The 12101-nt window shown below is 46.5% G+C and overlaps 5 protein-coding genes across 5 annotated transcripts; 3 read left to right on the top strand and 2 right to left on the bottom strand.

Annotated features, from left to right (window-relative positions):
- Positions 1-685: 685 nt before the first annotated feature.
- On the top strand, positions 686-1475 carry F5Y00DRAFT_262309 (HIT-like protein; the record flags this gene model as incomplete). Its single annotated transcript, XM_048011361.1, has 5 exons — positions 686-719; positions 799-881; positions 983-1144; positions 1294-1308; positions 1368-1475. 5 exons carry the CDS (start codon positions 686-688, stop codon positions 1473-1475), a joined length of 402 nt encoding a protein of 133 aa, XP_047864765.1.
- Positions 1476-1707: 232 nt separating this feature from the next.
- On the bottom strand, positions 1708-3275 carry F5Y00DRAFT_262308 (CRAL/TRIO domain-containing protein; the record flags this gene model as incomplete). Its single annotated transcript, XM_048011360.1, has 4 exons — positions 1708-2207; positions 2262-2361; positions 2417-2458; positions 2511-3275. The coding sequence occupies 4 exons, from the start codon at positions 3273-3275 to the stop codon at positions 1708-1710; spliced, it is 1407 nt and encodes a 468-aa protein (XP_047864764.1).
- A 1598-nt stretch (positions 3276-4873) lies between these two features.
- On the top strand, positions 4874-5608 carry F5Y00DRAFT_262307 (DASH complex subunit Dam1-domain-containing protein; the record flags this gene model as incomplete). The annotated part of the gene is made up of 3 exons (XM_048011359.1): positions 4874-5188; positions 5249-5364; positions 5413-5608. The coding sequence occupies 3 exons, from the start codon at positions 4874-4876 to the stop codon at positions 5606-5608; spliced, it is 627 nt and encodes a 208-aa protein (XP_047864763.1).
- On the bottom strand, positions 5330-6398 carry F5Y00DRAFT_82153 (uncharacterized protein). The gene is made up of 2 exons (XM_048014201.1): positions 6013-6398; positions 5330-5951 (listed from the first exon to the last, which is right to left on the bottom strand). Exons 1-2 carry the CDS (start codon positions 6240-6242, stop codon positions 5822-5824), a joined length of 360 nt encoding a protein of 119 aa, XP_047864762.1. The 5' UTR covers positions 6243-6398; the 3' UTR covers positions 5330-5821.
- A 1882-nt stretch (positions 6399-8280) lies between these two features.
- On the top strand, positions 8281-11764 carry F5Y00DRAFT_237680 (aconitate hydratase). The gene is made up of 6 exons (XM_048007859.1): positions 8281-8687; positions 8767-9364; positions 9418-9462; positions 9516-9639; positions 9884-11192; positions 11270-11764. The coding sequence occupies exons 1-6, from the start codon at positions 8577-8579 to the stop codon at positions 11438-11440; spliced, it is 2358 nt and encodes a 785-aa protein (XP_047864761.1). The 5' UTR covers positions 8281-8576; the 3' UTR covers positions 11441-11764.
- The last annotated feature ends 337 nt before the right edge of the window (positions 11765-12101 follow it).

The following is a 12101-nucleotide window of genomic DNA, read 5'->3' as shown; positions in this document are numbered from 1 at the left end:
TCAACTAATCTTTGGAACCAATATTCTGGAGTGCCCAGATTCAATTTTGTTTTGCCAGTCTATTTTTTTATACTTTTTTCGCCTTCACAACCCCCTAATATCACATTTCAACACATATATGTATCTCATAAGCTCTTTTTAATTTGAGGTTTATTTTTTTGCGCGTTCGCATGTACGATTAATAAATGGATTTATTCGATCTTACTTGTTTACTTCCTTTTGATGATGGATGATGCATTGCTTATTAGATTTCACGTCAATATTGCCTCTCGTTTTTGATGGTTACAATTGTCAGCATTAAATTAAATATTTCTATGCGTTGGAATTGAGAATTGCATTTGTACATAGGTACCTAGGTAGCTAAACAGCAATGTTGCATGTCACAATAGCATCAATTGACCTCGATTACCGAAAATAGCCCGACGCGTACACGGAAGTCGTGCTTTGTATGTAGAACAAGGTGGGGTAGCTGTTGTGCCCCTCTATGTATATGACGTCCGATCTGGTGTGATTGATTCTCTCGGCCCTGTAACTTGTAACTAAGCTTATTCGCAACTTATCAGATCCGACGAGACCGTATACAGAATCTGGAACATCGTACCTTAGGTAGCGAGCCATCAAGGTCCACGTCTCCATACATTAGGTATCCATTTACTAGTTAAATCTAAGTCGCCTGCTAGTTAATATGGCCGCCTGCATCTTCTGCAAGATCATCAAGGGTAGGTTATTATAAAGTTTCATTTTTGGTGTCCATGATGTTTTACGAAATATAATAAATCTATTAACGACCCAGTATAGGAGATATCCCCTCCTTGAAGCTCTTCGAGAGCGACAAGACCTTTGCGTTCCTCGACATCAACCCTCTAAGCAAGGGCCACGCTGTAAGATCCCACCCACCCTTCGTCACATCCATCCTAAAACAGTGTACCCGATGAATAAAGGAGTGGTATATGTATATAAGAATAAGACTAACAACACCCAGCTCGTCGTCCCCAAGTTCCACGGCGCCAAGCTCGCTGACATCCCCGACGACCAGCTGAGCGAGATCCTGCCCGTGGTCAAGAAGCTTGTCGCGGCAACCGGCGCTACCAACTATAACCTCCTGCAGAACAACGGCCGCATCGCCCACCAGGTCGTTGATCATGTGAGTTTCCTAACCTTTAACATTTTGGCTACCTAGTCTTCTTGCCCTTCTGGCGAAGAAGGGCGAGTTAAGAAATAGCTAGCTAGATATTAGGTATGAATGAGGGAAATTTGGGAACGGCTGGCTAACTGCGAACACCCTCACTCTAGGTCCACTTTCACATGGTAAGAAACGCTCATAAGTAATGTAATCTATCTTAACATTCTATTAACATATCTTTTAGATCCCTAAGCCGAACGAGGAGCAAGGACTAGTAATAGGCTGGCCTCAGCAGGCCACGGATATGGACGCGCTAAAGGCGCTCCACGAGGAAATCAAGGCCAAGATGTGAGGGTATTTTCAGAGGCTTTCCTCTAAGTACCTAAGCTATATAAGTTAATGTATGGCTAAACGACTACTCGTCTAGTTGGTAGACTTTCAACTCGAGGAGTTCACGAGAAAAAAGAGAGAATTTACACATCCCCGTCATTGCTTCCGGTAATATTGATGCCTAGTCTATGCTAATTGCCCACCCGCGCGCCCTTATTGTTGATATACTCCATTCCTCTCCGTGTACATTACTTTTAGTCGACATCATCAGCTGACGTTTCTCCCGCTGCCAACGCGGCCGTCGTCCCGTTTGTGATTTTCGAGGGGTAATAGTCAAGGCTTCCGTCGGGCTTGATAACACCTATCCTGTCGAAGAAAGACCTTGACCGAATGTAAGGATCTAAGTGCCAATATTGCTCCCTAAGCTTCTTAGCAATCGTGTTCCGCTCTGAATAGATAGCCGCCCTCTTCGTGGCGTCTGTTTCGTTAATCCATTCGATCGTCTTGCTTTCGTAGTCTTCGTAGAGAGCCTCCCGCTCCTGCAGAAGCTTTTCTTTTGTCTCTAAATCCTTCATCTTGGCATTCTCACCGGGCACTGGCTCTACGTATTTATAGGTATAGCCAGATGTGCCTTCCAGTTCGTCGGGTAGTCTCTCCTTAGCAACAAACTCCTCTAAATCCTTGACTGTATTTGTGAAATGGACTTTGCCTGCAACTACGGGATCGAGCCACCCCCGAAGAATCTTCCAGATACCTGTATATTGGGTCAGGGTATGTATTTCTAAGTATAATCTGTGGGTTGGCCAACCTTGAAAGACCCATGGGGCCTTATGAACGAGAACCACACCGAGACTCTCGGGGTAATTAGCTTCGAAGCATTTTATCATAAACTTCACCGGAGTGTAATCCTAATAATGCGTCAGCTTGCCTCGTCCCAAATTTTAGTATTTCCCTTCAACTCACCATGTTAGCTAAGGAAAAGCCAGTCAAGTCGAAAACGACACACTAATAATGTTAGTTTCTAGGATATTCGGGACAGCTGGGATATACCACTAACAGCAGTATCAATAGGAGGGTGAAGCATAAACCGGGTCGTCTCGATCAAATAAACAGTAAAACGTTCCAGGCCTTCCTCAGACTGCTCGCCTGCTTTGTGTAAGCGAGCCCTAACAATGCAAATAGGCCTTCCCGCTTTATCAGTACCGTAGCAATAACTCTTTCCCATGCGTAGTTGAGCTAGAAAGTCTTGTGCTACTTTTTTAGTCTTTTCATCACCGGTTTTCTCGTTGATGGAAGCAAGTTCTTCGCCGTTGGCCATAACTTCGTCGTCAACATGGGCCTCCGAACACCTCCAGTTCATCGTCGACATCAGCATGACAAGGGCCCTTTGGAGGTCCCATTTCCTGGCCCTTAGAAACCGTAGTAAAAGAGCATCGGGATGGTCGTGCTTGACCATAGCCCAGATCGTGGCTCTTATCTGCTCCGGGGTGTGTGTGGCTAAGGTATCGAGGTATGCCTTGTTTTCACCCCATTTATCTTCTGGGTCGTTTTCCTTGATGCCGTCCATGGCGGGGACCTTGGCAGGCGCTGCGCCATCCTTGGTCTTGTCCTTCTTTTTCTTAAAAATAGACATCCGATTCTTCTTAATTTTTTCAGATCCCGCGGTGCCCGACTTCCCCTGACTCTCTGAAGCGTTGTCTACCTCGCCGGAGGCCTCCTCACCCAGAACGCCGCATACGTGCAAGAACATCTCCCAGAACTTGCGCAGCTTCTCATCCTCTTCGGGGGTCAAATTCCCCGGCCTGCCCGGAAGAGGTTCCATGTCTTCTTCTACGGGTTTGCCGGAATAGTCTCCAGCAATGCCTTCAGATGTTGGGGATACTTTTAGATGAGAGGGTACTACTATACTATAGAGTACCAAGGTGCCAAATACGAGCAAGGGTACAAAATATAGCGCAGGTGAGATTTGGCTCTTTAAGCACCGTTCGCGTCTCTGATCTCGTCTTGGAAATCCTCGCCTTTTTGGATGAGTTTTTACTTGATATGAGAGTGAGGATAAACAAAAATTGCGATTATAAGTATGGTTCTTAGGATGTAGTAATAACGATCCGCGGGGCTGTGCAGAGTTTGATGACGGGCGAGTGAGAAGGAGGGCGGGGGTAGAGAATGCGCGTAAGACCTTTGATGAAGGAGGAAGTAGAAGAGACTGTTGTAAATGTAAATTGAAGGTTTGGCGAGTTGAGAGACTGCTAGCAATAAAGTAGAGTCTCGGAACTGTGGAGAAGAGAAATGGTTGCGGTACAAGAGGCGCTGGTGTCTTCATAAGGTCCAAGGTCTAAGGTCCAAGGTCTAAGATAGCGCAGGAAGTTGTCGCACAAATGTCCGACGGAGCCGAACTACCCTTTTTTTCTTTCGATTTTTGAATTGAGGCTGGCTACCGTATCTTATTTTCTGGGGGCGGGATCAGCCCCGTCGCAAAGTCCCCGGCTTGCTGACAAGGACAAGAAGCAGTGGTACCGTACCTTCAGACAAGGCCCAAGAGATTGCTGTGTGCTGCTGGTGCCGTATCCCTTTGGTCAACCTGACGTATAGAAACCGAGTACGAGCAGCTGTACGAGTCCGGTCTACCCACCCAAGCTGCTATGTATGTAAATGTAGGGTTGTATCGAATGCAGAATACGTTAAGGATGTATGTTAAATAATTGATTTATGATAATTGTTTTATATATGTCTCGGCTCTCGGACTCTAGGCGCATTCAACTTTGAAGCATTGACGGTACGTAGGTAGCGAATAGCGATATCCAGTTGAAAGAGGCGATCATTAAAGACGGGTAGAAAAAAGCATTTGCATAAGTACCTACGAAGTACTCGGTTTGCTTTTCTACTTAGTGCGCAAGAAGACGTATGAAGGAGGCTATATGAAGGAGGCTAGAGGGAACTAAGTACAACTATGTTAGGTAATATATACCTAGCGGACTAATTCTAATAAGAGCACGGAGTTATACTATCAGACTATTACCTATGCGAATCTTTTTTTGAGATGAACTGCTACTAGCCGCTGTGCATCAGCGCTTCCGTCCCTTCCTTTCTAGATATTAGGTACAGTTTACGTCATGTTGGGGTTCAGGTACCACTTTATCCTAAGGGGCAGCATCTAAATAGAAGTTTAGCACGTGTCCAATACCTTGAATCTTTAGGCGTTGACCCCACCATATCTTGAGCACCCTGGCCAGCCTTAATTCGTTGTTGCCAAGCATTGAATTCTATAGCAGTTACCTTTTTTTTTTATTTTTAAGATGTAATGCTTGATCTAATTCAAAAACCCACGATCATACATTAGACACGTTCAATCGAATAAGTGCTAAGTACTATTCTAATCTACCTACCATCATCATCGCATATTCAGCCGACTCAAACACCATGTCGGCAAACGAAGGTCACGATAGCGTGCGACGACCGCGCTCCACGTCGCGTTCGCGTCCCACGACTCCTCTCCGCCCCTCCTCCCGTTCCTCGTTCCGCGAGTCCGCTCAGCGCAGCGTCCAAGGCGGAGAGCCCTTCCCGCTGAACGCCTTCGAACCCGCATTCGCCGAGTTTTCTGACGCTATGGCCGACCTAGAGGCGAACATGATGCACTTCCAGCTGATGCACGAAAGCCTCTCCCGTTTCAGCGAGAGCTTCGCGAGCTTCATGTACGGACTGAACATGAATGCTTTCTGCGTCGACTTTGCCGAGGTAAAGGGTTATTCTACGTCTACATAATCTAATGGCTGCTGATAAGTTATGGGATTATAGGGCCCGATCCCCGAGTCATTCCGCAGAGCGAAGCTTAGAGAGGAGCAATCACCGGCACCAGTCCGATCTCGAAGCACAGAGCGAGGAGGCGAATTTGAGGGGGAGACGACATTCATGTATGTGCATTTGGTACGAGGCCTTGGGCCAATACTGATTATCTCTAGGACTACGGACACCTCCTTCGTAGAGAACCCACCGACGGTCTCCAAGCCGACTCCTAAGAAGTTTGCGACGCCGGATGCACGTCAATCTCGCGTCCCCCCTCCCTCGAGAGGCGGCACCCAGTCTAGAGGTAGAGGTGGAACGGGACGAGGTCGCACAAGTGGTCTCGTTAGACCGAGAGCTCGTGGCTTGAAATGAGCGAAGCCAATGAGTTACCAAACCCTCGAGATATCACAACTTCGAAAATATGATATTAGCCCTGATCTGGCCAGAAAATGCCTTAGGGAATATCGCAGCGTATGAGCGCATTATATAACATGCCCGACCCGTGCTTTATTGATGATACTCACTAGTATACCGAAACACCATAGATGCCTGTTTTGAGAAGTTTGCGCGGCGGGACTAGGCCGTTCATGTTGACATGGTAATCTCGTTATCGGCGGCGCTCTCGGTTCGGTAGGGGCTTTGATTGTCGGTTCTGAGACCAATAGCGGCCTCGGCCTCCTTCTGAGTATATGGCTCCTCGCGAAGCTGCTTGACTCTATATCCACTGTTAGTCTAGATACCTAATATGATATATGCTATTATTAAGTAAAACGTACCTTCTCTTATGAGGCTTTCCTTTTCTGTGTTTAACGAGGTTGTCTTCGGCATCGTACCATTTTGCGCACTCGGTGCAGTACCATTTGCCTAGGGCAGGTAGGTCTTCTGGCGCCTTTAGGTTCTTGAATTGGGCCAGATGTTTTGGCGAGAGGAGGTCGGCTTTGATCTGATCAAGGTCCCTCGTCTTGCGACGGGTCTTGGAAAGCGTACGTTTGTTGGTGACACCCATGATGGGCGGCGATTCTTTCGATGGCAAATTCGACAAGGAACTGTTACCTCTTGAAGAATCTAGCAGCTGTGATAGTGGTAATTAATTTCACATGTATTAGGTAAGTTGAATTGAAGATTTCCCAGGCGTAGAAATTTTGGTGGGGTGAATATTTTTAGTCTAGTTAGGTAATCCATAGTTTAGGAAGTGGCAATAAGTGGTCCGGGCGCAAACCCGTAATTGCAGTTATGGTTTAACGTTCCGAGCCTCCGAATTTGATTCGGCTCCATCCGTTTTACAGAGCCGGGCGAGCGGCATTACAGCGGCAGCTTATTAGTCAGGTCCATGCCGCAACCATACAAAGTTCCTAGGTACCTTACCTATCAAAAGGCATGGGAAAATATTTAAACGGGATTCAACCTTGGAGTACGGGTGCACGGTTGTATGGTATTATTATACATATACTCAGTTTTTCGGCTTAGCGAAAAAGATATGTGGCATTAACAATACCCTTATGCCGATGCGTCAGGTCGACAACTCGGCGCCAAATATTCACCGAGGCAAAGTTGCCGTGGGGGTATGTCCCTTGTTCACTGATCTTAGTGGTATCGCCGATTGGCCAATTCGGTCCCACCTGTTTGGTCTCCAGACTGAGCAAAATTTGTCTTAGCCTGTCGATTTTGGCCTGCAGACCTGTAAATGTGGACCTGCGTGCATTCTTGAAGCAATTCAGGGCTTTTACGCTACGGCGTTACTTGGTCTGCAACGAAGAGGTACCTGCGGTTATTTCCAAGGTACTTGTGCCCAGAAACGAGGTACACGTCCCTTATTCTTTCAGAATTAATCCAGCTTTCTCAAATAGTCCAAAACTGTATTTGGCCAGGATGCAGAACCAATTGCGTCTACAGCAATTTTGAGTCCTAGTCCTGTCCTGGTCTTAGAGTTTTGAGATGCTACTGCAAGGCTACCGCTGACTTGGTAGCTGTGCAACTGAAGGGAGCTGATTCGCGGCGCTTACTACCCTCCAGGTCTGAGAGGTGAGCAAGGATTAAGCAGAAGCTAGGTCATAGATCGTCCAGCTTCCAATGAGATTTGAGCTACAGGAAAACAGGAAAGTCGTACAGATTTACATGTGCCTATCAATCCGATGAACTTGCTTCAACCCGACTCGTAGATTATTATACACACTATAAATAATCGTGCTATTCATAAGACGACGTCAAATTAAGTCTTCAAGTTTAAAGTCTGGCCAATCCCGTTGATCTGATTGCACCATGGGTTTATGGGGTTCTAAGTATCTAGGTACATATCATGGTTGTTGTATATACACCAGCCATGCCAGCCATGCTAAGGAATTAGAGCTTGTGAAGCGATTCTAGGAATTGACTAACAACATTTTGACTAACAACATTGAAACTTGCAGCTAACCCAACTCATATCCAAGTCCGGCAACACCTTACATACATGCCTCTCTTAGGCCGTTATACATGAAGAGTCTCCATCCAACCGCTTTCATCTAGTTATATGCATTCCGCACCTTCTATGGAAATTTCAGCTTTGTATAATACACTATTTACTTATCTAGGTACACTAGCGTGGTTTTTTTCTTCCTGTTGCCCAGAAAATGCCCCTCATTTCTAAAGCCACTCGAATTGGGACGGGATGATAAGTTAGTTTCTTAAAACTTTTGTAACGATGACGACCGTCTTATATAATAAGTATAAGTTAGAGACGACCTCAGTAACCCAGGTTAGCTTTCTTGTACGTACCTCTTTGTAATCAATGCATGTTCAAGCATACATACATACATGTACATGTATGATGTATGTGCAATGTAGGGCATGCTTTCATTATCGCATGTGGTGGCTGATTCTCCAATAAGTAGGGTAAGTAGGGTGAGGTCACAGTTTTTGACTTGAAAGTAATCGGATTTGCTGTGATTCGTCCATTCAGCCGGGTGATACCATCGATAGTGGAGGTACCTCTTCGTCTTAGCCGAAGTACCCCGATACATCTAAATCCCTAGCACGCCTAGCACAGTAGTGACCAGTAGTGACCAGTAGGCTTTAGCAGCTTCCCTTTACCGCAGTACCGTAGTACCGGGCGGCCAAAGGTAACATCTTTAATCGCAAACCACAAAAACTCTCCACCTTTTCCTCTTCTTTTCCATCACAATCTTTTTTTTCCTTTCCTCCCAAAGAACCAATTCTTCCTTCTTCCTCCAGGTTCAAGAGGCATATCGTCTCCCTGTTGGTAATTTTCCCATCCTCCAATCTTTGCAGGAGTTGAATTTGGCCTAGATTTTGTCTTACATCTGAACCCCTCACAGCTACCCTCAGGACCGCGGTTGTCAACATGTTGGCCACTCGACAGGTCCTGGGCAACGTTGCCCGATCGCGGGTCGTGTCCAACATGACCCTGCGAAGGTGCATGGCCTCCGTAGCCGACCCGGCCTTGGACAAGAAGGTAAGCCAGCCTCCATCGCAAAGCTCTAAAGCTTGCCGGAGGGGTGATCACGGAGGCTGATATTTCCCTCAAACTATAGGTCAGGCAAAACAACTGGGAAGAAGGCAACTTTATCAACTACAAGAAGATGGCCGAGAACCTGGCTATCGTTCGCAGCCGCTTGAACCGCCCTTTGACGTACGGCGAGAAGGTTTTATACTCCCATCTTGACGACCCGGAAGGACAGGACCTCGAGCGAGGAGTGTCATACCTCAAATTGCGGCCCGATCGAGTCGCATGCCAGGATGCCACTGCTCAGATGGCTATCCTCCAGTTTATGTCTGCCGGCATGCCTTCGGTAGCAAATCCTACAACCGTACACTGTGATCACCTGATCGAGGCCCAAGTTGGTGGAGAGAAGGATCTTGAGCGAGCTGTCAACATCAACAAGGAAGTATACGATTTCCTTTCCTCGGCATGTGCCAAGTACAACATCGGCTTCTGGAGACCCGGCTCCGGTATCATCCACCAAATCATCCTCGAGAATTACGCCTTCCCTGGTGGTCTCCTGATCGGCACTGATTCTCACACGCCTAATGCTGGTGGTCTTGGCATGGCTGCCATTGGTGTTGGTGGTGCCGATGCTGTTGACGTTATGGCAAACCTACCTTGGGAACTGAAGGCACCAAAATATATTGGTAAATTTCTTTTCGATAGCCTTGCTGTATTATACGAAGCTAACTCGTACTAGGGATTAAGCTAACTGGCGAGCTGAAGGGCTGGACTAGCCCCAAAGGTCAGTCTTCGTACCTTCCCTATATTAACCTAAATATTCTAACGAGTCTATAGATATCATTCTCAAAGTAGCAGGACTCCTTACGGTTAAAGGCGGAACTGGCTTCATAGTGGAATATCACGGCCCTGGTCTTAATACTGTCTCTGCAACAGGACTCGGGAGCGCTGCAAATATGGGGCGAGTTTTCTCAGCTTTTCTTTATTTTTCTTATTTTTTCTGGCGCTCTAGAAATTTTTTTAATTTTTTCCAGAATTTTTTCTTAGAGGATAAGGGAGAGAAGGCATTATTTCTCTTCTCTCTTTTCTACTTCTTATTCCCCATTTCCCCCCCTTTCCTCCTTTCCTCCTTTTTCTTATCTTCTTTCCCTTCTCCTCTTTTCTGATTTATAATAAAATTGGGCAAATGCTAACTTGTATAAAAGCGCTGAAATTGGTGCCACTACCTCCGTTTTCCCGTTTACCGACCGCATGTACGACTATCTAAAGGCTACTAAGCGAACTGAAATTGGTGACTTCGCTCGCGCTTATGCTAAGGAACTACGTGAGGACGAGGGTGCTGAATATGACCAATTCATCGAAATCAACCTCTCCGAACTCGAACCGCATATCAATGGCCCCTTTACACCTGATCTAGCAACCCCCATTTCTAAGTTTTCCGAGGCTGTGAAGGCCAATGGCTGGCCTGAGGAGCTTAAAGCTGGCCTCATTGGATCTTGCACAAACTCTTCCTACGAGGACATGTCTCGAGCTGCTTCTATTGCCCGGGATGCTCTTAACCATGGTCTGAAGGCTAAGTCTGCCTTCTTTGTTACCCCTGGTTCTGAACAGATCCGTGCCACCATTGCCCGTGATGGCCAACTTCAGACGTTCGAGGAATTTGGCGGCATGGTGTTGGCCAACGCCTGTGGTCCTTGTATTGGTCAATGGGATCGACGGGACGTCAAGAAGGGCGAGGCTAATTCGATCCTGTCCTCCTACAACCGTAACTTTACCGGCCGAAACGACGGCAACCCCGCAACCCATTCCTTCGTTACTTCTCCCGATCTAGTTGTTGCCTTGACAATCGCTGGCAACTTACATTTCAACCCCCTTACTGACAAGTTGAAGGACAAGGATGGTAATGAGTTCCTGCTGGCTCCTCCCACCGGCGACGGTCTCCCCGCAAACGGATACGACCCTGGAAACAACACCTACCAAGCCCCCCCTGCTGACCGCTCCTCGGTCAATGTTCAAGTTTCTCCTTCTTCCGACCGTCTCCAGGTTCTACAACCCTTCAAGCCTTGGGATGGCAAAGATGCTCTGGGCATGCCCATCCTGATCAAGGCGAAGGGAAAGACTACCACTGACCACATCTCCATGGCTGGCCCCTGGCTCAAGTACCGTGGACATCTTGACAACATCTCCAACAACATGTTGATTGGTGCTATCAACGAGGCCAACGATGAGGCGAACAAGATTAAGAACGTGACTACGGGAGAATGGGATGCTGTCCCGGCTGTGGCCCGCGACTACAAGGCCAAGGGAATCAAGTGGGTTGTTATTGGTGACTGGAACTATGGAGAGGGAAGCTCCCGAGAGCACGCGGCTCTTGAGCCTCGCCACCTTGGTGGTCTCGCCATCGTCACCCGAAGTTTTGCCCGTATTCACGAGACCAACTTGAAGAAGCAGGGTATGCTTCCTCTCACATTCGCGGATCCTGCCGACTACGACAAGATCAAGCCTGATGATAAGGTAAGTTGGGAGCGTTTATACATGAACTATATGTCTATTTGCCGTGTTTGGTTCACTAATTTATACGTGTTATCCAGGTTGATATTCTCTGCACTGAGCTAGCTGTTGGAAAGCCCGTGACGATGCGAGTACATCCTAAGGACGGTAACCCCTTTGATGTGAAGCTTTCCCACACTTTTAATGAGGCGCAGATCGAATGGTTTAAGAATGGAAGCGCGCTGAACACGATGGCTAAGAATGCGAAATGAAAGCTCTAAGGGATGATGCGGAAAATCAAATCAATAATATAGGAGAGATGCATGCGGGCGCATTGTGGGGAGGCATGCTAAAATTACAGCACTCGGGGTGTATAGGAACTTGGGTTGGTTTTACGGATGTCATGTTTTATGGGACAATTATATTTCTACCCCGTCATGATGTTTCTCCAGCCGGTTCTAGAATTTTTTATAGTTTGTACAAAACGAACTTTTATGAAAGAATTTCAAGTCATTATATCGTCCCAATTTTCTTTTATAAAGTTCTAAGATACTACGTAAGTTCCCAGTGTCATTGTATATGATCTTATATTCTGCAATGCCATATTTCCTATAACTATCCTTGAATCTCTAACCTATACCTATCTATTCTCCTATATTCAAATTAACTGTTATATTTCCGTGTTATCGTTTTTAATACTAAACCTTATAGAACGTAGGTATTTTTATGCGATGTCATCTCTTCAGGAGTACGTTTTCATAACATTGTATCCATCCTTAACACCCCAGCCCAATGAGCCTAGTTTCCATGACATAGGAATACCTAAGTAGGTAGACTTAAAATGAGAACCGGGGATCATCGGTGCGGCCCGCCGTTAAGGGAGCCAGTTGCTTGAATAGATGCAACATGCATATCGTCAGTTATTGTACCCTT

This window comes from Daldinia vernicosa (genome assembly GCF_022497035.1).
Source record: "Daldinia vernicosa strain CBS 139.73 unplaced genomic scaffold F5Y00scaffold_24, whole genome shotgun sequence".
NCBI lineage: Eukaryota > Fungi > Ascomycota > Sordariomycetes > Xylariales > Hypoxylaceae > Daldinia > Daldinia vernicosa.
This window is presented reverse-complemented; position numbering and strand designations above follow the sequence as displayed.

Excerpts from the sequence above, each read along its gene's own strand:
- F5Y00DRAFT_82153 (XM_048014201.1), bottom strand. The coding sequence starts at position 6,242 with ATGGGTGTCACCAACAAACGTACGCTTTCCAAGACCCGTCGCAAGACG. Across the intron at positions 5,952-6,012 it reads GGAAAGCCTCATAAGAGAAG|AGTCAAGCAGCTTCGCGAGG; the intron begins GTACGTTTTACT and ends CAGTGGATATAG.
- F5Y00DRAFT_237680 (XM_048007859.1), top strand. The coding sequence starts at position 8,577 with ATGTTGGCCACTCGACAGGTCCTGGGCAACGTTGCCCGATCGCGGGTC. Across the intron at positions 9,365-9,417 it reads GAAGGCACCAAAATATATTG|GGATTAAGCTAACTGGCGAG; the intron begins GTAAATTTCTTT and ends AACTCGTACTAG. Across the intron at positions 9,463-9,515 it reads GGGCTGGACTAGCCCCAAAG|ATATCATTCTCAAAGTAGCA; the intron begins GTCAGTCTTCGT and ends ACGAGTCTATAG.